General features: G+C 41.6%; 1 protein-coding gene across 1 annotated transcript; it reads left to right on the forward strand.

Moving 5' to 3' along the window:
* LOC106577021 (gamma-adducin) lies at nucleotides 1–24421 on the forward strand. Its single transcript, XM_014154668.3, has 15 exons — nucleotides 1–264; nucleotides 1617–1897; nucleotides 11106–11250; nucleotides 12128–12279; nucleotides 12589–12669; nucleotides 13327–13476; nucleotides 14026–14169; nucleotides 14452–14550; nucleotides 17900–18073; nucleotides 19257–19517; nucleotides 19833–19949; nucleotides 20357–20446; nucleotides 21733–21856; nucleotides 22009–22095; nucleotides 22349–24421. Exons 2-15 carry the CDS (start codon nucleotides 1697–1699, stop codon nucleotides 22576–22578), a joined length of 2055 nt encoding a protein of 684 aa, XP_014010143.1. The 5' UTR covers nucleotides 1–264; nucleotides 1617–1696; the 3' UTR covers nucleotides 22579–24421.
* The last annotated feature ends 361 nt before the right edge of the window (nucleotides 24422–24782 follow it).

Raw genomic sequence — 24782 nt, forward strand, 5'->3', positions numbered from 1 at the left:
TAACACACCCACTCCAAAGAGAGTACAGTATGCCCACACACAACACGCGGACGTACTCGCATCGTGCACACACAGCTGTTTAGATATTCACTAGCTACAATGCACATACGGATAATTTTTTTACACCATTGCAGTCAGAATGCATCGAAATCTGGAATACATTTAACACTTTTCCCTCTCGATCTTTGAATTCTAATTCTGTCCAGGACTGTGTTGGACTTCTGCCGTTAGATAGCCTACGAGGATACGATCACTGCCAAAAAGGTTTGATGTTTCAAATAGTTACTGCATACTATGTTGTCTGTTTCCTGTGGACTGGTTTTGTGCAAAGTGTTGTAGCACTCTGCGTCTTGATAATACTCATGGAAGGTGAAAGTCACTAGTCGATGTCGACTATAAATTGGCATGCATTTTCAACTTTTTGTCTTGATGCGATCCTCAATGGAGTAGCCGATTTCGAGTTTTCTAAGTATACTCGACTACGTCCATAATATACATAATCTCTATTTCCAGTGAGTTGAGTATCTTCGTTAGACTTTTGATTGATCTCATGCATGCAATTTTCTCTATTAGTCTGCTCTTCCATCACATCACATTGTTGGATGTGATTTTAAGCGTTAACTCTATTGAGTGCCTCGGTATGCTGCTTGCCAGTACGAATTAGCAGAGCATGGTATTTATTGTTTTACTCCTTTTTGAACATATGGTTGAATTCATTTACCATTTATTTTGATTAGAAGCCCCTCATCATTAGTTATTCTATGGGTACAATACAGGAAATGCTCTGCTGATTTTTTTCTGTAATTACTGTATATTATCTTCAAATAACAGTTTAAGTTATCTTTGGCATTTCATTGCAGAAAAAGTACATTGACTAGCCCACGTTTGACACTGTAAAACGAGTAAAATATTTGTTGCCACAATTTTTGTCCAGCCTTCATCACATCTAGTTGTGTTGATAAGAACGTGCTGACGACCCTGACATTGATCAGGCATAGTAGAGCAACAAAAGAAAGTATGTTGCCCACCACCCCAATGGGTGTTACTTTAACACCCGAGGTGCTAACTGCCCTCCAAAACTAGTTGATTTACATGAGGTGGTAACACAAAGCCCCTCTATGATGTTTTATTGACATTATTGTGGCTGTTGGCATGACTAGACGTAGGTGGTTATCGTTTCCTTCCCTCACAGATTACAGTTGACACGGGATTCTCTGTCTGCCTGCAGAGATAGTGGTTAGAGGTTTTGTATTTTATTTAGTTAAGAACAAATTCTTATTTACAATGTCGGCCTACCCCGGCCAAACCGTAATGACGCTGGGCCAATTGTGCACCGCCCTATGGGACTCCGAATCACGTCTGTTTGTGATACAGCCTGGAATCGAACCAGGGTCTGTAGTGACGCCTCTAGCACTGCGATGCAGTGCCTTAGACCGCTGCGCCACTCGGGAGCCCAAATTGTGTGTGTGTGCAAATCTTATTAGATTTCCTCAGCAATAAAATGAACTGATTTACTATTGATCAAGTTTCCTGTGAAATAAATACATTTTCAACATCTGGCCCCACTTGTTGACTAGCTCTGGTGAGAAACTGAAGTTTTGGTCTGTCCCCAACAGATTCCCAGAGCCAGCTGTCCTGCAGTGTGGCAGGTGAGGACCAGAGAGAGGTGAGGCGCGATCCTGAAGATTTGTACAGTATGAGTTTGGTGGAGATCAGACAGGCTGTTGGGTCCATGACCCTGTCCCTATCCAGCACAGACTCCAAGGAGAGGTACTTTGACCGGGTGGATGAGAGCGACCCTGAGTACCTCCGCAGCAGGAACATGTCACCTGAAATACAGCAGGACTTCAACATGATGGAGCAGAAGAAGAGAGTCACTCAGATTCTACAGAGTCCAGTATGTTGCTTGTTCTCTGTCTATGTTAATGTGTGTACACAGTACAGTCACTTTAATTATCTGGTTGCAGACCATCAAATGGCCTGAAAAGTTTTGCTCTTTGAGATCCAGGCCTATGTTTGTTGGGTCTTGTAGAGACACTACACCATTGATGTTTTCATCAAATCAAATGTTATTGGTCATATACACATGGTTAGCAGATGTTATTGCGAGTGTAGTGAAATGCTTGTGCTTCTAGTTCCGACAGTGCAGCGATATCTAACATGTAATCTAACAATTCCACAACAACTACCGAATACACACAAATCTAAGTAAAGGAATGGAATAGGAATATATAAATATATGGATGGGCAATGACAGAGAGGCATAGCCAAGATGCAATAGATGGTATAAAATACAGTATATACACTACCGTTCAAAAGTTTGGGGTCAGTTAGAACAGCGAAAACTGGCTCTAACCAGAATAGAAAGAGGAGTGGGAGGCCCCGGTGCACAACTGAGCAAGAGGACAAGTACATTAGTGTCTAGGCGACTCTGGAATGCTGGCCTTCTAGGCAGAGTTCCTTTGTCCAGTGTCTGTGTTCTTTTGCCCATCTTAATCTTTTCCTTTTATTGGCAGATCTGCGGTATGGCTTTTTCTTTGCAACTCTGCCTAGAAGGCCAGCATCCTGGAGTCGCCTCTTCACTGTTGACGTTGAGACTGGTGTTTTGCGGGTATTATTTAATGAAGCTGCCAGTTGAGGACGTGTGAGGCGTCTGTTTCTCAAACTAGACACTCTAATGCACTTGTCCTCTTGCTCAGTTGTGCACCAGGGCCTCCCACTCCTCTTTCTATTCTGGTTAGAGTCAGTTTGCGCTGTTCTATGAAGGGAGTAGTACACAGCGTTGTACGAGATCTTCCGTTTATTGGCAATTTCTTGCATGGAATAGCCTTAATTTCTCAGAACAAGAATCGACTGACGAGTTTCAGAAGAAAGGTCTTTGTTTCTGGCCATTTTGAGCCTGTAATCGAACCCACAAATGCTGATGCTCCAGATACTCAACTAGTCTAAAGAAAGACAGTTTTATTGCTTCTTTAATTAGTACAACCATTTTCATCTGTGCTAACATATTTGCAAAAGTGTTTTCTAGTGATCAATTAGCCTTTTAAAATTATAAACTTGGATTAGCTAGCACAACGTGCCATTGGAACACAGGAGTGATGGTTGCTGATAATGGGCCTCAGTACGCCTATGTAGATATTCCATAAAAATCAGCTGTTTCCAGCTACAATAGTCATTTACAACATTAACAATGTGTACACTGTATTTCTGATCAATTTTATGTTATTTTAATGGACACTTTTTTTTGCTTTTCTTTCAAAAAACAAGGACATTTCTAAGTAACCCCAAACTTTTGAACGGTGGTGTACATATGAAAGGAGTAATGAAAGATATGTAAACATTATTAAAGTGGCCAATGATTTCAGGTCTGTATGTAGGCAGCAGCCTCTCTGTGTTAGTGATGACTGTTTATTAACAGTCTGTTGGCCTTGAGATATAAGCTGTTTTTCAGTCTCTCGGTCCCAGCTTTGATGCTCCTGTACTGACCACCCCGCTACCATTCAGAAGGCGAGAACAGGTAGTGGCTCAGGTGGTTGTTGTCCTTGATGATCTTTTTGGCCTTCCTGTGACATTGAGTGCTGTAGGTGCCCAGGACGGCAGGTAGTTTGCTCCCGGTGATGCGTTGTGCAGACCGCACCACCCTCTGGAGAGCCATGCGGTTGTGGGCGGTGCAGTTGTCGAACCAGGCGGTGATACAGCCCGACAGGATGCTCTCAATTGTGCATCTGTTGCGCCTTCTTCACCATACTGTCTGTGTGGGTGGACCATTTCAGTTTGTCTGTGATGTGTACTCCGAGGAACTTAACTTTCCACCTTCTCCACTGCTGTCCCGTCAATGTGGATAGGGGGGTGCCCCCTCTGCTGTTTCCTAAATTCCACGATCATCTCCTTTGTTTTGTTGACGTTGAGTGAGAGGTTGTTTTCCTGACACCACACTCCGAGTGGCCTCACCTCCTCCCTGTAGGCTGTCTCGTCGTTGTTGGTAATCAAGCCTACTACTGTTGTGTCGTCTGCAAACTTGATGATTGAGTTGGAGGCTTGCATGGCCACGCAGTCATGAGTGAACAGGGAGTACAGGAGGGGGCTGAGCACGCACCCTTGTGGGGCCCCCAGTGTTGAGGATCAGCGAAGTGAAGATGTTGTTTCCTACCTTCACCACCGGGAGGCAGCCCATCAGGAAGTCCAGGACCCAATTGCACAGGGTGGGGTTGAGACCCAGGGCCTCAAGCTTAAGGATGAGCTTGGAGGGTACAATGAACAGCATTCTTACATGGGTATTCCTCTTGTTCAGATGGGATAGGGCAGTGTGATGGCGATTGTATCATCTGTGGTCCTATTAGGGCAGTAAGCAAATTGAAGTGGGTCTAGGGGGATATGATCCTTGACTAGCCTCTCAAAGCACTTCATGATGACAGAAGTGAGTGTTACGGGGCGATAGTCATTTAGTTCAGTTACCTTTGTCTTCTTGGGTACAGGAACAATGGTGGCCATATTAAAGCGTGTGGGGACATCAGACTGGGATAGGGAGAGATTGAATATGTCCGTAAACACACCAGCCTGCTGGTCTGCGCATGCTCTGAGGACGCAGCTAGGCATGCCGTCTGGGCCGGCAGCGAGAGTTAACACGCTTAAATGTATTTTTCATGTTTGCCACAGAGAAGGAGAGCCCACAGTCCTTGGTAGCTGGCTGCGTCGGTGGCACTGTATTATCCTCAAAGCGGACAAAGAAGGTGTTTAGTTTGTCTGGATGCAACACGTCGGTGTCTGTGACGTGGCTGGTTTTCCTTTTGTAGTCCGTGATTGTCTGTAGACCCTGCCACATGTCTCGTGTCTAAGCCGTTGAATTGCTACTCCACTTTGTCTCTATACTAGAGGTCGGCTGATTTATGATTTTTCAACGCCGATACCGATTACTGGAGTACCAAAAAAAGCCGATACTGATTTAATCGGATGATTTTTATATATATTTGTAATGATGACAATTACAACAATACTGAATGAAAAATGAACCCTTTTATTTTAACTTAATATACACTGCTCAAACAAATAAAGGGAACACTAAAATAACACATCCTAGATCTGAATGAATGAAATAATCTTATTAAATACTTTTTTCTTTACATAGTTGAATGTGCTGACAACAAAATCACACAAAAATAATCAATGGAAATCCAATTTATCAACCCATAGAGGTCTGGATTTGGAGTCACACTCAAAATTAAAGTGGAAAACCACACTACAGGCTGATCCAACTTTGATGTAATGTCCTTAAAACAAGTCAAAATGAGGCTCAGTAGTGTGTGTGGCCTCCACGTGCCTGTATGACCTCCCTACAACGCCTGGGCATGCTCCTGATGAGGTGGCAGATGGTCTCCTGAGGGATCTCCTCCCAGACCTGGACTAAAGCATCCGCCAACTCCTGGACAGTCTGTGGTGCAACGTGGCGTTGGTGGATGGAGCGAGACATGATGTCCCAGATGTGCTCAATTGGATTCAGGTCTGGGGAACGGGCGGGCCAGTCCATAGCATCAATGCCTTCCTCTTGCAGGAACTGCTGACACACTCCAGCCACATGAGGTCTAGCATTGTCTTGCATTAGGAGGAACCCAGGGCCAACCGCACCAGCATATGGTCTCACAAGGGGTCTGAGGATCTCAACTCGGTACCTAATGGCAGTCAGGCTACCTCTGGCGAGCACATGGAGGGCTGTGTGGCCCCCAAAGAAATGCCACCCCACACCATGACTGACCCACCGCCGAACCTGTCATGCTGGAGGATGTTGCAGGCAGCAGAACGTTCTCCACGGCATCTCCAGACTCTGTCACGTCTGTCACATGTGCTCAGTGTGAACCTGCTTTCATCTGTGAAGAGCACAGGGCGCCTGTGGCGAATTTGCCAATCTTGGTGTTCTCTGGCAAATGCCAAACATCCTGCACGGTGTTGGGCTGTAAGCACAACCCCCACCTGTGGACGTCGGGCCCTCATACCACTCTCATGGAGTCTGTTTCTGACCGTTTGAGCAGACACATGCACATTTGTGGCCTGCTGGAGGTCATTTTGCAGGGCTCTGGCAGTGCTCCTCCGGCTCCTCCTTGCACAAAGGCAGAGGTAGCGGTCCTGCTGCCGGGTTGTTGCCCTCCTACAGCCTCCTCCACGTCTCCTGATGTACTGGCCTGTCTCCTGGTAGCGCCTCCATGCTCTGGACACTACGCTGACAGACACAGCAAACCTTCTTGCCACAGCTCGCATTGATGTGCCATCCTGGATGAGCTGCACTACCTGAGCCACTTGTGTGGGTTGTAGACTCCGTCTCATGCTACCACTAGCGTGAAAGCACCGCCAGCATTCAAAAGTGACCAAAACATCAGCCAGGAAGCATAGGAACTGAGAAGTGGTCTGTGGTCACCACCTGCAGAACCACTCCTTTATTGGGGGTGTCTTGCTAATTGCCTATAATTTCCACCTGTTGTCTATTCCATTTGCACAACAGCATGTGAAATTTATTGTCAATCAGTGTTGCTTCCTAAGTGGACAGTTTGATTTCACAGAAGTGTGATTGACTTGGAGTTACATTGTGTTGTTTAAGTGTTCACATAATTTTTTTGAGCAGTGTAAAACAAAATCAATTTAGTCTCAAATAAATAATGAAACATGTTCAATTTGGTTTAAATAATGAAAAAAAAATGTGTTGGAGAAGAAAGTAAATGTGCAATATGTGCCACATAAAAAAGCTAACGTTTAAGTTCCTTGCTCAGAACATGAATATGAAAGCTGGTGGTTCTTATAGGCACTTTAGTATTGCCAGCCTAATCTCGTGAGTTGATAGGCTTGAAGTCATAAACAGCGCTGTGCTTCAAGCATTGCTAAGAGCTGCTCGCAAACACAGTAAAGTGCTGTTTTGAATGAATGCTTACGAGCCTGCTGCTGCCGACCACCGCTCAGTCAGACTGCTCTATCAAATATCAAATCATAGACTTAATTATAATAAACACACTGAAATACAAGCCTTTGGTCATTAATATGGTAAAATCCGGAAACGATCATTTTGAAAAACAAAACGTTTATTCTTTCAGTAAAATACGGAACCATTCCGTATTTTGTCGCTACGGGTGGCAACCGTATGTCTAAATATTACTGTTACATTGCACAACCTTCAGTGTTATGTCAGAATTATCAAAAATTCTTGCAAATGAATTACGGTCTTTGTTAGGAAGAAACACAGTTCGCAACGAGCCAGGCAGCCCAAACTGTTGCATATACCCTGACTCTGCTTGCACTGAACGCAAGAGAAGTGACACAATTTCCCTAGTTAATATTGCCTGCTAACATGCATTTATTTTAATTAAATATGCAGGTTTAAAAAAATATTCTTCTGTGTATTGATTTTAAGAAAGGCATTGATGTTTATGGTTAGGTACATTTGTGCAACGAATGTGCTTTTTTCGCGAATGTGCTTTTTGTTAAATTGTCACCTGTTTGGCAAAGTTGACGCAGGACAAGCTGGTTAACCTAGTAATATCATCAACCATGTGTAGTTAACTAGTGAAGATTGATTGTTTTATATAAGATAAGTTTAATGTTAGCTAGCAACTTACCTTGGCTCGTTGCAGCCACAAGGTCCTTTTGACGCTGCACTCGTTTAACAGCTGGTCAGCCTGCCATGCAGTTTCCTCATGGATTGCAATCTAATTGGCCATGATCGGCGTCCAAAAAGGCCGATTTGTTATGAAAACTTGAAATCGGCCATGCCGATTAATCGGTCGACCTCTACTCTATACTGACATTTTGCTTGTTTGATTGCCTTGCAGAGGGAATAACTACACTGTTTGTATTTGGCCATATTCCCAGTCACCTTTCCATGGTTAAATGCGGTGGTTCGTGCTTTCAGTTTTGTGCGATTGCCGCCATCTATCCACGGTTTCTGGTTAGGGTAGGTTTTAATAGTCACAGTAGGTACAACAGCTCCTATGCACTTCCTTATAAACTCATTCACCGAATCAGCGTATACGTCAATATTATTCTCTGAGGCTACCCGGAACATGTCCCAATCCGCATGATCAAAACAATCTTGAAATGTGGATTCCGATTGGTCAGACCAGCAATGGTGGCAAAACGTTTAATCAACTGGCACCATGTTTTTGCAGTGTTAATATTTGTTGCAATGAAGTGAAATGTGCTACTTTCAGAGGAAACAATATTAAATATTAACCAGTCCAAAAATAAATGTCAGCTTTAATATACATTGTCTGACCAAGTTCACAGTTTAGCATTATTAAAGGTCCAATGTAGCCATTTTTATTTAAATATCAAATCATTTCTGGGTAACAGTTAAGTATCTTACCGTGATTGTTTTCAATTAAAATAGTCAGAAATGATAAAAAAATTGCTTCTTAGCAAAGAGCCATTTTCTCAAGCAAGATTTTTGCTAGGACTGTCAGGGAGTGGTCTGAGTGGGGAGGGGAAGAATGAAAACTAGCTGTTATTGGCAGAAAGGTTTGGAAAACATAATGGGCTTAGAACCTCTAGCCCAGGCAATTTGTGGGGAAACAACCTGTGGTTACCTAGGTTACCCCATTGGCTCACAGCAAAAAAAGTTTACATTTTATGGTTGTCTGCTTGTTTTAGTCAATTAAAAAACTACATTTTAAGAAAAGTAGAACATGTCTAAAGTTGACTTTTCAACATTGCCTGCTCTCGAGTGTTCTCACTACTTAGAAAAACGTTATATTGTAGGGCTTCCCTCATGCCCCATGATGTTGCTAGCTGCCACGTGAGTGCTAGCTAGCTAGCCAAGACCAACAACACAAAAGGACTATACATCTACAAGTGAGTGGAGTTACAAACGGACTATACTAAACAAGTTAAATGTCTTACCTGTGGGGAAATGCTTTCCACACATATAGTTACGTGTAGCCTACTTGGACAACAGGTCCCCACATTTCCCACTCTTCCATGCTGAAGTCACAGGGCTCTTCTCACAGGCTCCATTTCCCTACGTGAGAGCATTGCGAACCTTAGGTCTGGATTTTTTTAGCTGGTTACATGTACATTGAACGACACAGCAGCTCTTCAACATGTTTTGTTCTTTCTGTATAACAAAAAATCTACGACGAAGTTGTCTCTTACAATGGGGGTCAATGGGATTTTTGCAGGTTTTCCCCAATTTGTGGGTGTGGTCGATGGGGAATTACTTATTATCATGTGATAATGGCTGCCTGGTATTGTGATGGAAAAATGTCCATGATAATGTAGAATGTTCATTCTAACTGATGTGCCTCATATATAATGGAATGTATTTTTTGTAATGTCAGTTGAGTTGATTCAACAAATCACAGCACAGATTTATGGGTACAGTTCCTGCTTTTACTTTCTGCTTTGCTCCTATGGGTACACTCGCAATGGCCACAAGTCCACCCATTATGCCATCAATGACTTGAATGGGGATGCCCGTCTATTAAATCTATTTCTATGTTTGGAACTTTTTCTTATTGGTCTACTAATTTACCACCTGGTGATTACCAGGTGGTCACCAGGCAGGCCAAAACGCCATCCCACCAAAACAGGCTGAAATTTCAGGTTTTTTTTTTCAAACAGCTCTTACACTAAAAGGGCATTATCATCCTTTTTACAATTTTACCGTTTTATTTCAATTTCATCATAGTATGGAAATATATAAAACACAAGACAATCACGTTTTTGACTGCACTGGGCTTTTAATTAAATCAAATGGAGAGACAACAACATATAGGCATGAACAGAAGTATTGGCATCCACTGTATGTATTCCTATTTGACTCAAACCCTTGAGTATAAGCAGAAAATGTTGCCTACATGCACCGATGATAAATACATCATATATGCCATTGTGAATCAGAGGGGCAGATAATCAAGCAGTAAAATGTGGTTAGAGAGGCTGCTAGGAGGTGCAACAAACACATGCCTGTAAAAAATGAGATGAGCCCACGCTCATCTGTGATTGCATAACAGACCCCAACAAGTGGAACTTAGCTCATCACCATGGGAACCGCTCTGAAATGGTGTGGAATGCTGGCGTTCCACCAAAGAGCTTGCAGAATAATCGTCTTTTTTGGGAAGGGTACCCAAGATTCACAACAATACTGTGAGCATAAATTAATAGGCTGACTTAATGGGAGGGCTACCTCCCAGTCACCTCTATTCACATGGACATAAAGAGGGGTTTAGAAACCTCTAATGTGATTTGTGTAAACTTGTAATAAGGAGGGCCTTGTTAGGCCTGAAAGTACACTGTGCACCCTGTCCTAATGCGAACGGCTGAATAGACATGGAATTGGAACAGGGTCAAGGTGAAAAGTATTGCGTAAATGCACAGACCATACCAGCAGTTGAATAATATTTTTCTATATAATTTAGCCTAACAGGGTGGAAATTTATGGGTGGGACATAGACTAACAACATGAAACATGGACAAATGGATAAAACTCAGTGTTTATGTTTATTTAGCTTTGCACCATAGTTTCCCACCAAATAAATTATGACACTTCCTGAATGTGGGGTCATTGTAGGAAGAGGTTGTTTTCTTAAATGGAGAAGTACAACAAACTAACAGGGTGGAAAGTGGTATCAGGGACACAGAAAATATTAAATACAAGTATAGTAATAAATTCAATAATCATGAAAAAATGTTATTGATGAAAGAGACTAACTAGGACTATAAAATAAGGAAAGATTTGATTTATTTAATGCCTTATATTTCTTGTGGAAGTTGATAAATTACACCTGTGGACAGCAAAAACTCCTACATCCATGGACAAAAAGTGTTTAAAATGCATATAATTCCCTTTCAGGATCCATATTTTGGGTTTTTTAAGGTAAAGGACACCTGACCTTTATATTTAAATCCACATTTTACACCAAATAAGAAATTATATTTCCTAGGGACAGAAAAGGCACCGCAGAGTAGGAATGACCCAGCTAACATCCTTTCCTCATTTTCTTTGTGACCAGTGACCACTATCCTGGAGTGGTAAGCATTGATAGATGTAAGCCAGTGGTCATTGGAACTATTTTCACTGAGTCATGGATTCCAAGGTGTGTCATTTTAACATGTCATTGTTTGGTTTCCAGGTGTTTAAGGATGAACTGGAAGGACTGATCCAGGATCAGATGACGAAGGGCAATAATCCAACAGGGCTGCTGGCTCTGAGGCAGATAGCTGATCTGATCATGGCCAGTTCTATGGGAGGGCCAGGCTCCTTCACATCTCCTCTCAGTAAGTAGCTGTGTAGGTCTGCGCATTCTGCATAGTCTGTCAGTGATGCATCCTGATTCTCTCTGCATTGACAACGTTTTGGGACATGGAATTCACAAAAACGTGTGACATTGAGAGCCCTTATGCAGCAAAATTCTGCTCAATAACTTGTTGACCATATTCCGAATGTTTCTAAGTGAACCAAATGTTCCCGACTTTATAATGAATTACAGCTGTCTGGAGTGTAAATTATGTTGCCCTCCGCCTTTCAATGGCGGTCACTATGAACCCTAGGGCTAAAAAGTTCCATTTTAAAAACACTAGGAATGTGGCTTTGAGGTAATGGAGGCAGAACTGTCTCTTTATAAATCAACAGTCCCTCCTAAAGTGCTTGTAAAATAATAGGGTTCCGGTTTGTCCAATGCCCTTATACAGTAGGAAAAATATATACTACTCAGAGCTTTTATGAGAAGTACTGAGAACAGCCGCTTTTATGATCCAAAAGTTAAGCATGGGATGCTGAGATGTAGTGAGTTTATGAGGAAGACATTTTTTTTATAGCAATCATTTGAAGTAAATGTTGTAAGAGCGAGGCAGGACCATTTTAAGAGCTGCTCAAGTTAAACAAGTAAGCATAGATGGTGCTTGTAAGCTCAAACCAAAGAGAAATCAAATTACATTGACCGTGTCAAATTGCAACTTGAACATGAAGAATGTTCTTGTTTCATGAACATTCATAAATGTTATATCTCTGAAGTAGTATGAAAGGTTAACACACCAGCTTGTGTAAACACACAAAGAAAGCTGTAATTTGTGGTGGTTGTCACGAAGGCTGTGGGATGTTAGTCACTGTGCTCTCATCACATCAGTTCACTATGAATGCATGTGTTTTCTCCAGGCCTAGGGATGGTCACCCCGGTCAATGACCTCTATGGGGTAGAGTCTGCATCCTTTACTAAAGGGGAGAAACAGTGTCGCTGTAAGCTAGCCAGTGTCTACAGACTGGTGGACCTCTTCAACTGGGCCCATTTCACCAGCTCATACATTACTGTGAGTATTACCCTCATAAAAAACCTTATTAGACCTCTCTACTTACATGTAACACAAATTTAATGTAGCATTATAAGCACAGTAGGAATTGTGATTACTGTAGGCATGTCAAAACGACACATGGAGTCCTCAGTCACCCAATACACATTTTATTTTAGCAATTTTCAAGCATTGTTGAAATACAAATAAATAGTCTAGACGTTTTTATCTTGAGAATAGTCTACATCCAGTTTACTGTATGTAACCGGTGCAATGTTGTTCTTGGCAATGCCTTTTGACATTTTGCTTTTTGACCTTTTCCTTGTACAGATCCGGGTTAGCAAAGAACAAGACCATGTTCTTATCATCCCACAAGGGCTCTCTTTCACTGAAGTGACGGCTGGCAATCTGGTAGGTATAATGGTGCATGCATTTTCATATTCCAGATTTCTTAGAACTACCATAGAAAATAACAGTTTGTGCTTTCCTCCAGTGGGTGAACAACACTATCAGCAGTATCCAGAAAACCCCATTGAGGTGTGAATCATGCAGAATATGTGTTCAGACTATTGACATAAGCTACATAATCAATAACCAGCCACCCAGACAGCCTCTGGGTGTGCTGAGACACGCCTCACTCTACTTCACCAAGGGGTCAAGGAGAAATTACAGTTTTGTTGAATGGATGTTTTTCAGCTTGTTGTCAGCATGTAGTTGCCAATAGTTACAGTATTGATGGAGCGCTAAGTCCCAATAGAATGATAACTAGATTACTTGTAATCCTCTTGCAGTATCATCATAATAACAACTGAATATAGTTTAACTAATAATTCAAATAAGGAAAAACAACAGTGGAATAATGAATCTATTTTAATAGTGCAGCAATATGGTAGCACAGTTTAAAATGTTTGTATTTAACTAGGCAAGTCAGTTAAGAACATTCTTATTTACAATGACGGCCTACAGTGAGTTGGAATAATTCCCAGTACAGTTGTGCGGCTTTGCATCCGACTCAGTATCTGGTTGCCATGGTAGCCCTACTGATATTGTGTCCTGGTCTGCTTCCAGGTGAAAGTGAACATGATTGGTGACGTTGTCGACCAGGGATCCACCTACCTGGAGGTGGACCACTTTGGCTTCAGCCCTCACTCTGCTATCTATTCCATGCGCCCTGACATCAGGTGTATCATACACATCCACACCTCTGCCACCGCTGCAGTGAGTACACTCTCAACTAAAACTCAATGAGTGGCCATGTCACCTGGCCATGATACTCAATGACTGAGTTAACCAATAAGGCCCGAGGGGGTGTGGTATATGGCCAATATACAAGGGCTAAGGACTGTTCTTATGCACGACGCAACGCGGAGTGCCTGGACACAGCCTTTAGCCGTGATATATTGGCCATATATCACAACCCCCAATGTGCCTTATTGCTATTATAAACTGGTTGCCAACATAATTAGAGCAGTAAAAATAAATGTTTTGTCATACCCGTGTTATACGGTCTGAAATACCACGGCTGTCAGCCAATCAGTATTCAGGGCTCGAACAACTCAGTTTATAATTAAGAGGAACCTCTTGGTTTTGTTATTGTTTGTACTGTAAGTACACCTAATGTACTAGTACTGTTGCCTTTTGAGGTCGTCTCTTGTAGTTCATGCAATATGTCTGATGTTTTACCAGCCGGAAATCAAATAAAAGGTGCCTTTAGGTAGTTGTTGTTGACACAGCATAGTCACGGTTGCTTTTATCCTGAATTCACAGGTGTCCTCAATGAAATGTGGCATCTTGCCAATTTCCCAAGAGGCTCTGGTTCTGGGCGATGTTGCATACTTCAGTTACCAAGGCTTTTTGGATGATCAAGACGAGAAGGTGGAGTTCCAGAAAGCCCTAGGGCCCACTGCCAAGGTAACTATTGGTTTCTTTAACAACACCAACAGGTATTGTAGTGTGTGCCGTACATAGAAACAGAACACACAGAATTCCATCACCATGGAGATTAGACTGCCTGCCATTTAATCAAACTGTTACTGTAGTAATTGGTGTTTTTACACAGGTATAAGAGCATTCTAAATGTAATGTGTTACTGGAAGTTGTTTTCACTTCAATTCTTTTTCTTCATGTATTTGTATTCACTTATTCATTTCACCTTTTGAACTTGTTGTTATCCCTCGCTTCATCTTTTTGCAGGTGCTCGTTCTGAGGAACCATGGTCTGGTTGCTCTGGGGGAAACTATAGAGGAGGCTTTCCACTACATTTACCACTCACAGCAGGCTTGTGAAATCCAGGTAACACTTTAATTCATCAGCCACACTTGTTCTACCACATCATTGTATAGGTCATGAAATAGTTAGTTCACTGCTATTTCTGTGTTCTTATCATTTAAATTCGATGAGGGCGTGTTGCGATCCAATATACAGAATGTGTTATTTTGCTTCACTTAACCTGTGTGGTCTAAACACATCAGTATGTATTAAATTAATAACTACGTGTACGCTACATGACCAAAGGTATGTGGACACCTGCTTGTCGAACATCTCATTCCAAAATCATGGGCATTAATATGGAGTTGGTACCCCCTTTTGCTACTCTTCTGGGAAGGCTTTCCACTAGGTGTTGGAACATTGCTGCGGGGACTTGCTTCCATTCAGCCACAAGAGCATTAGTGAGGTCGGGCACTGATGTTAAGTGATTAGGCCTGGCTCGCAGTCGGCCTTCCGATTCATCCCGAAGGTGTTCGACGGGGTTGAGGTCAGGGCTCTGTGCTGGCCAGTCAAGTTCTTCCACACAGATCTCGACAAACCATTTCTGTATGGACCTCACTTTGTGCACAGGGGCATTGCCATGCTGAAACAGGAAAGGGCCTTTCCCAAACTGTTGCCACGAAGTTGGATGCACAGAATCATCTAGAATGTCATTGTATGCTCTAGCATTAAGATTTCCCTTCACTGGCACTAAGGGGCCTAGCCTGAACCTTGAAAAACAGCCCAAGACCATTATTCCTCCTCCTCCAAACTTTACTGTTGGCACTATGCATTCGGGCAGGTAGCGTTCTCCTGGCATCCGCCAAACCCAAATTCGTCGGACTGCCAGATGGTGAAGCGTGACTTATCACTCCAGAGAATGCGTTTCCACTGCTCCAGAGTCCTATGGCGGCGAGCTGTACACCACTCGAGCCGACGCTTGGTATTGCGCATTGTGATCTTAGTCTTGTGTGTGGCTGCCCAGCCATGGAAACCCATTTCATGAAGCTCCCGACGAGCAGTTATTGTGCTTACGTTGCTTCCAGATGCCATTTAGAATTTAGTGTTTCGGTAGTGAGCGTTGCAACCTAGGATGGACGATTTTTGCGTGCTTCAGTACTCAGTGGTCCCATTCTGCGAGCTTGTGTGGCCTACCACTTTGCGGCTGAGCTGTTGTTGCTCCTAGACGTTTCCACTTCACAATAACAAGACATACAGTTGACCAGGGCAGAAATTTGACGAACTGACTTGAAAAGGTGGCATCCTATGATGATGGTGCCATGTTGAAAGTCACTGAGCTCTTCAGTAAGGCCATTCTACTGCCAATGTTTGTCTATGGAGATGTGCTCGATTTTATACACCTGTCCGCAACGGGTGGGGCTGAAATAGCTGAATCCACTAATTTAAAGGGGTGTCCACATACTTTGTATATATAGTGTATATTAGGTATGTACCCATATCCAATATTTTCCTTGCCAAAAAACCCGATACCGATATTAAACATTTTAAGCATTCTAGTTAAGTTAAATAGTTGAAACACACACACTGACCAAAAAGTTATTTTGTTGGCATTTACGTATGTCTCCATTACCAGTAAAACATAATCAAAACCTATTTCTTTCACTTACTTGCTGTGCTGTTTCATTGTTCATTTGTTTAGTCGTTTCATTCTCAACCAGGATTTCATCATACATGTCAAGCAGAGAAGTTTCAGCTCTGTCTGTCTGTGGCCTTTCTTCCTCGGTGCACACTGTCACTGTGTCGGTTTCCATCTTGTCCAGCTGTGTCTGTAACATTTCACGTAAACCCTGTTTCTTGTCTGCATCGAAGTAGCGGTCCTTGTACCTAGCATCGAGCATGGTGGCATCACAGTAAAGAGGCTCAGAGAGAATGCCACCGAATCGCTTGTTCACAGCCTCTTGTACAGTACTTTTGCAAGTTTAACCCCACGGTCTGTCGGAAGTTTTGTTTTGTTGAGCAGGCGTTTCAATGCCGTGACACAGGGAATTACGTCTGCTGCAGACGCAGTTGATGAGCTTATTTCTCGAGTCAGTTGTTCGAATGGAGCTAGGAGTGTGTTCATGTTTCAAACATGTTCTCAAATGCCATTGAAATGGCAGCAGCGGTATGAGAACCAGCACATTCTTGAGCATGCATTACGACTTTCCTCAGTACGAAATCCTTGTCGACCCACTGTGCTGTCAGACTCAGCATGCTCATGGGGCTGACATCGCTGGTCCAAATGTCAGTCGTGAAGCTAATAGCAGTGACGCCCATGGCAAGTAGCTCATGGATGTGTGTTTCAACAATACTGTGTAACTCCTTTAGGGCTACATCTGAAAAATAGCGTCTACTTGGTAGTGTGAATTCCATTATCTTGCCGTTAATGGGTTTCGCCTTTGAGTTGTCTAGCTGAAATTTTCTTACTCTTTCAAATGACTGCTCGACTTGAACTTGTTTAGTTGTTGGAAGTGTGCGCCTGCTTTTGTTCTAAGTAGTCGCTGAACTTCAAAATAGATCCACACAGCAGACATTGTGGGCTAGGTTAGGAATGCTGTGTAGCGCTGTATTTTTCGTGGCGTCATTACGTCATCTACCTACGTTGCTATAGGTATGCACGTCAGCTTGGACATTGGTTTTGCACATCGCCGTTAAACTAGACATCAGGCCGGTGTTGGAATTTTTAACTGATGTCGGCCGATTCCGATATGCTTACTGATATATCGTGCATCCCTAGTGTATATATAAATCACTGGGTTATACTTGTAGAATGGTTTCCCTCATGTAAAGAAAAATGGTCCCTAGTTTTGGAAAGGAATCAAACTTGGTGTTGGTTGTTTTCCAATTGAATGGTGTTACATTCTCTGCATGAGAGAAAAAATTGTGATAAGTCAGACATCTGTTAAAACAAAGCTAAATCAAGGACTCTGTCTTTGAAACCACTGTTCTCAAAGAGCACCAGGTGGAGTTCAGTGTTCTAGGACTTGGTTGAGTCTCATTGTAGCTCATAGCTCTATGTGGAACAGACAGATAGTATTCTCTTATATGTGTCTGGGATAGTGTTTCAATTGAGCAGGTCATTCCACATGTGGTCAGTCTTGGATTTCTGTGCTTTATTAACCTCTACTGTTGCACCTTGAAATTTGAATTGATTTTCCCTTACAAAAAATATATAAACTCCTACAAAGATGTCCATTAATTATTATCCACATAATAATTCACATTTCCTGTTGCTGCAGGATCATTTTTCTTGCTGTAGCAAACTGGTTCAAATTAAGATCCTACGTCTGTAGTTTTAGACTTTACTCATTATTAGCTAGACCTGGTCTTTTCACATGGTCAAGACAAACTCCTGGTCTTAACTATGATATGTGTTTTTGATGTGGCCTTTCAGGTCAGTGCTCTGCAGTGTTCTGCAGGAGTGGAGGACCTGGTGCTCCTGGACAGGGAGAGGCTCAAGCCCCTGACCCACGGAGTGGCTGCTGCCGGGGTCACCGTGGACAGCGAGGTCAAGTGGAAAGTAGGCGAGGCAGAGTTCGAGTCACTCATGAGGATGCTGGACAACCTGGTAAGTGACCTCACTATTTTATCTGACTTTTCCCACAATGCTTTGCGTTTCCTCTCCCATGCACATCCTGAGGATGTGTGGGAATACACTGACATCATAATCCCAACCAGATCTCCCATGAATCAAACATGGGAGGTCATGAATGCCAGCTGTAGCTCCTTGAACTAATGCACGATTATTGTCCCATATAACCTATTAAAGAGTGCCACACCGTTGGGGGTTTATCATAGATGAATGTCCAATCTTAGGCTGCGGCTAGCAGACTGTTTGCTAATGCTGGGTCTGTTTAGCATCCCCTGTAGATAACTGTGTGATGTTCAGAGGGCTTCTCCCCTTTAAACACTACTATCTCAACATCACTACTAATGATAAGGGACAGACACAATCTCTGGGCACAGCACACCCTGCTCTGAGAAAGCCTCTACTGAAACTACTAATGACATGCCACTTCCTGGGTAGGCTACAGCTGTGTTAGCTTGTACAGCTCTGTGTCATCATAGCCCGCCTCCCCCATCATGGATTCCAGATGGCAGGCCATGCTGTGTGGAGTAAAGAGCACAGACCACACAATCCTTCAGAGTCGATTGACTGGAAAACTCAACACACTCCCTGGGTTCCGCTCAACATGGTTGAGTTTGGGGTTTGCGGTCCCCCACCCCCCTTTTCTTTGATGTGTTCCACACAACATTTCCCCTGCCAACTGCACTGTGTGGCCAGACTTTATCTATTCCCTTTGAAATCAGGCACTTCTGAAAGTGTTGTTTATATGTACTGTACAAAGTGTTCCAACAATGTAAAGAATGTCTTCACTAGAGAGGCTGAACATTGGGTGTTCTAGGAACTGCTTAAACCACTGGCTTTAGTCATTTTTATGGAGTGTAAGGTTTCACATGGTTAAAGATGGAAATAATCTTACAAACCTTGATGGAAAACTGTAGGACCAATGTCCGAAAACTTGTTTTTGGGAGATTGATTTTATATGCTGCCAAGGTGCGAATCACTTAAACAGAGAACACCTTGTGGTACTGAGCTTAATTATTTTGCACAAACCTTTTCCTTGAAAATCACATTTCCTAATTAACATTCATGTATAGAGGCTTTACAGTTGATGGATAACAGGCGGCAGAGTTTTCATGGAGTCCATTTTGACAGGTGGACTAAAACAATGTCTCTGTGTTGCTAGGGTTACCGGACAGGCTACGCATACCACCACCCCATAGTGAGGGAAAAGATTCGGACCAAAAACGACGTGGAGATTCCTGCCACGGTCTACACTGTCCCGTTGGTTGACAGTGATCTGGGTCAGAGAAAACCGTTTAACGTCCTGGTGCAGAAACAGAAGAGGGAGAGGACCCGCTGGCTCAACTCTCCCAACAGCTACCTGAAGGTCAATGTGCCTGAACATTCACCCAGTGGAGAGTGCAGCCCCAGGACCAAGACCATGGTGAGCTGCTATAAACATTGTTCTTCAATCTATCTTGTGTACTGGTAGACATGCAGTATTATCTCTATTGCTTCAACCTAACAATCTGTGTTCCTATGGCAGAGCTAAAATATTTGCTCATATATAAGGCCAGAGATTGCCAGAGCAGTTTTAAATGTGTGGGTTAGCCTGCCCTCTTGTGGAATCTTGTGTAACTGTATGTATGAAACACCAACATTTTTCTACATAAAATCTTCTTTGCTTACCCAATGCATCAAATGTGTTAATGAGCTCCAGTCTGAAATGTCTTTATTAAAACAATATCTTTCCTTTTAGTGGATGAAATCTGAAGAGACCAGCAATGGCACTGGCACCCCCATAAAGATCGAGGACCCCAACCAGTTTGTTCCCCTTAACACAAACCCCACTGATGTTCTGGAGAAGAGGAACCTGGTGAGCTAGAGCATTGTGTTTTCTAATCATGTTCCTGATTGAAAGTTCAGACATATTGGGCTGGGATGAATATTGAGTTCAACAGCCTGACCATAGGAGGTACTATTGAACTCTCTTCCCAAGCAAATTGGTATTGATCGCAGTGACCTATAGGGTGCAACCTGTCTCCCTTTGGCATGACAGCTGGGTGGACCAGAGGATCAATCAGTCATAAAGCCTTTCTGTTAATTTTTATGGAGTCAAAATGTGGTGTCACTGAATCATTTCAGAACAAAAATAGACTAAATAGACTTCCGTTAGTCTAGGGACTCATTTGGGTGTAGTAGATAGTTCTAATTACCCAGAGTTATGCCAATGTCTTGAAAACAGAACTTACAATTATTTGTAATGGAAATTTGTTTTTTTAGATAAGGCAACAGAACACTGGTGATCATATGACTTCAGGACCAAAGTCCCATCTTCTAGCTGGCATCGTTGTGGACACCATACCAGGACCTGTAAGTAGTTGGATCAACATCACACCACACAACCCTAACATGATATGTCTTTCCACTAAATGTTTTCCTTTTGCGTCCCTTTGATATTTTAAGTAGAAATTGTGCACCAATAAAATAAATAAAAAAGCCCGTTATATTAAATGAAGTGCCCTCTAATATAGACCACATGGAGAATTCAATAAATCAGATGTATACTATGACTAAGGGACTTGCAAAAGTGGCAAAATTAAGCATTTTGACATGTCCATTTTGACATGTCCGTCAACCCTGTGTCACCTCTAGGGAGATTTTAACTCCATCATTTCAGCCAAGTTTTCACCATCATTCTAAAGCCCGAGTTATTTTGTTGCTTTGACAGTCATTTCTGAAGATGATCATTTATTTAATGTGATTTGTGATTCATTTACGTCTGTCCCTTATTATAAAGTCAACCCAGTTACCTGAACTCAATTCTCGTTTTATAATGGTGAAACTATTCCTTTTTTAAATATTTCTTTCAAAAGGAACATTGAACAATGGCCATTTTCTGGTGTTTTGTGGTGGAAAACTGAGTGTCGAGCACAACATGTCAACCCTGTTATCCATAGGCTAGAAATGTTTTTTTGTTTTGTTGTGAAGCTTGCGTTCCCTGTTGCACAAAACACACTTCCATTCCAACTTGCTTTTTTATAAAGTTGAAAATGTGCTCTTTATGACAGAATATTACTGCACTGTTGGAGCTACAAATACAAGCATTTGCTACACCCGCAAAAACATCTGCTTAACATGTGTACATGACAAATAACATTTGATTTGTCACAAGAGATTTTATGGCTGATTTAAGATTAAATCATCAACCCTGTCACATTATTTGGCACTGTGTATAGCACTTACTATAGTCCATTTTTTTATTTAAGCTGTTGAGATGGGGGGAAAAAAGAAGAGAAAAAAAAAACGATTTTTATAAAGTTGAACATGTGATCTTTATGACAGAATGTTAAAATTAATTAAAATCAACAACAACAAAAAATTGGCAAGTTACACTTCTCAAAAGGCACCTAATTGGTGGAACTGCCCATATGGTAGTGAGTTTCATAGTTGTCGTGATCAGAAGTCTAATGTGGGTCTTCGTTGGTCCATCCTTATATTATGTGTTCAGTGAAGTAGTTGGGTTGGAGATCACAGGTATGTATTGACCTTACCAATGGTTTTAGGTTTAACTGCATTTGTGGCGCTCATTGGTCACTAAGCAGTATGTCTAGCAGTTAAAAGTTTAACCCCATTTTTATGTACCTCTCTCCCCTCAGGCCTTTATCATTGAGGATGAGGAACAGACACGCTCTCTTCCTCCCAACCCCTTCAGTGAGCTGACAGAGAAAATGCTAGAAGAGTATAAGAGTGTTTTGGAGCAAAGGCAGCTGGGTCAGGATGGTATGATTCTCCCCTATCTCATTACAAATATCAACTCTGTCATAATGAAGATAATTTTATTCCCACCTCTGTTATCTACAGTAGTGATGACTAGGGCCCAAAGTTTTACTTGGCCAGGCCCTATTGATAACCCTTGAACTTTGAACTTGCAGATGCTGATGATGTCACAGATGAGATGACAACTTTTGACGAGTCCACCATCTCACTGTCCCTGTCTCCACTCATGTCTCCAGCCAAAGGTATAGGCTATTTCATTAGAAAGGGACAAGACCATTGTGTGAAATAGAGTTTCAATGAGATGCTTAATTCCTAAATCAGGGCATTCCTTCTCTTAAACATTGGTTCTAATCCATAGAGTTTTGGAAAGGGGGCACTACAGACAAAATTGTCATATTCGTACTTCCTGTAAAGGAGTATTCTTCTTTTTTTTAAGTGTATAAGTGCTTCGTTCACCAACCCTTCCTCACTGACTTGGTTTCTTCCTGTTAACAGAGATCATACCCAATGGGAACGACTATATGGAAGAACTGGAGGAGAAACTGAACATCAAGGTATCCAAGATCAGCGTCAGCACCACAGAAACGGTTGAAATCTCCATAACAGAGAAATCAGGGGGAGACAAGACCCCTGAGAGCCAAACCAAGTCCCCAAAGAAGAAGAAAAAGTTTCGCACTCCCTCCTTCCTAAAAATGAGTAAAAAGAAGGAGAAGGCTGAGGCCTAGAGGGAGAGAACCTGAAGAAAGCCAGGTCAGCTTGTTTGGTATGAGATGAGATCATAGGATGAGGTGCGTTCCTTAGAGAGGGAATGTATGACTCACTAAGATCTTAATAGATCTCCAGCTTTTGGGAGGGAGCAACTGTGACAATAAGCCTGTTATTACAATCTTCTTATTACTCAATTACTTCCTCTGAGGACTCCACACATGAATAGTAGGCATGGCGATGAACATGTAGTGTATCAGCTTTATTGTTCTCAGTATGTACAATAGCCAATTCGCCATTGTGTAATCAAAACACATGATAGTATATAGCTACAGAAACGAATTCTTTAAAATAGAAAACTCACCGAAATACCACATTTTGCCTGCTATGTATTTGTGGTCAGATCCTTTTTCCAGTCGGCTCATCCTTGAATGTACAGTAGCCCATAGTTGAAGGTAAGACATGTACATGTCATGAGGCAGTGTCAAGTGAGTGTCATATCCTGGTGCCTGGATGTATTGAATGTAGAAGAAGTGTGGTTGGTTTGTATCTGGACCTAGACATAATAATGCTGTTTTAGTAGAGTTTTATGAGTAGGATAAAGTATGGGTTGTAGTTGTGTTTATGATTATTCGGTTCACATTTTGATATACACTACAGTACATATTTGTGTTCTTAATAATCCATTTGTTATACATAATACTTTTAACAATGCAAGACAGAGAAGGCAATTTTAGCTAGGCAGAAACGTTTCAACTTTTATTTATGCCAGTGATATTATTTTAGTGGTTGCTGCTTATTCGTTATTGTGACTAAATGGACTGAAAGTATGATGATTAATACAATCTCCAGGAGCTCAATATTGCTGAATACGTTTTACCACATTCACCGATTATGTAGGCATGGATATCATATGACTGAAAGCGAAATGACAAATGTAATGATGTGAGATAGCTAGGCCTATGTAAGGCTATGGAAATGTTATATGAATGTGAAAGACTTGTTGAGACAGTATTTTGATAGATCATTTGAAAGTTGATTAGGCCATACAAATGTAATAAAATGTTTAACGGATGCCCCTCTTAACATATTTTTTTTTGTTGAGAAATCTGACATTGAAGGAAGAAATGCAAGATTATAGCAAAAAACAAATGTTGTGAAGCTTCCAGTAGAGATATTCAACTTCCTCTCTGATTATGGCTACATTGTACCTTTTTTGCCTCCCCAAGAGGCTAAAATATCTTGATTAGGTCACCAGGTGTTAAACTAAGGTCACTATAGTAGTTTAACAAGAGGGAGTCTACTTTTCACAAACATTTAATTAAATGTGTGTGGCCTTAATAGCAATATGTTATAAAAAATAAAAAAAAAAGCTGTTCTCTGGACCTGAGTTAAACCTAAAGACATAGTAAAACATCCAGAGATGGTATAAATCGAGGATTGGATTTATCCCAGTAAGCAATGTGAATGATATGCTTCAATCCAAAAGGAGAAACATGGTTTTCCTTTGTAAATACTGTGTTTTGTGAAGCTGTTTTTAAATGCAATACTGAAATGAAGGTTGATCAATTTGTTACGGTCTGACATTTTATTTAGTATGTTTTGATGCTTGTCAGTTTATGGTCTGTTGAAGTATTACAAGCTTAGATGCATAAACCCAGTATATCGTGTTCACATTCCCAGTTTGTAACCTGCATTACTAATATATTACTTATATTGTTCTTGTTCTTTTGTTTGAATTGCTTTTGTATGGACTGAGCTTTTGTAATATAACTTGTGCTCTGTATAGCAGCTTCATAGAATTTCATTACATTCCTTAGGAAATGACATTTCACAACATATAATAAAAACAGTGTGCGTTTACGTGATTGTTTTATTTTACCATGGTCCATTGTTGATTGAAACATACAGTATTGCTTGCGTTCTTTTCTATATTTTAGCATTTTTATGTCATTAAATCATGCAACAAACATTGACATACACTGAGTGTAGAAAACATAACATCTGCTCTTTCCATGACATAGACTGACCAGGTGAAAGCTATGATCCCTTATTGATGTCACTTGTTAAATCCACTTCAATCAGTGTAGATGAAGGAGAAGAGACAGGTTAAAGAAGGATTTTTAAGCCTTGAGACAATTGACACATGATTGTGTATGTGCGCCACTGAGGGTGAATGGGCAAGACAAAATATTTAAGTGTCTTTGAACGGGGTATGATAGTA

The sequence above is a fragment of the Salmo salar genome, chromosome 18 (assembly GCF_965601325.2).
Source record: "Salmo salar chromosome 18, fSalSal1, whole genome shotgun sequence".
Lineage (NCBI taxonomy): Eukaryota > Metazoa > Chordata > Actinopteri > Salmoniformes > Salmonidae > Salmo > Salmo salar.

Excerpts from the sequence above, each read along its gene's own strand:
- LOC106577021 (XM_014154668.3), top strand. The coding sequence starts at position 1,697 with ATGAGTTTGGTGGAGATCAGACAGGCTGTTGGGTCCATGACCCTGTCC. Across the intron at positions 12,280-12,588 it reads TCACCAGCTCATACATTACT|ATCCGGGTTAGCAAAGAACA; the intron begins GTGAGTATTACC and ends TTCCTTGTACAG. Across the intron at positions 12,670-13,326 it reads AAGTGACGGCTGGCAATCTG|GTGAAAGTGAACATGATTGG; the intron begins GTAGGTATAATG and ends GTCTGCTTCCAG.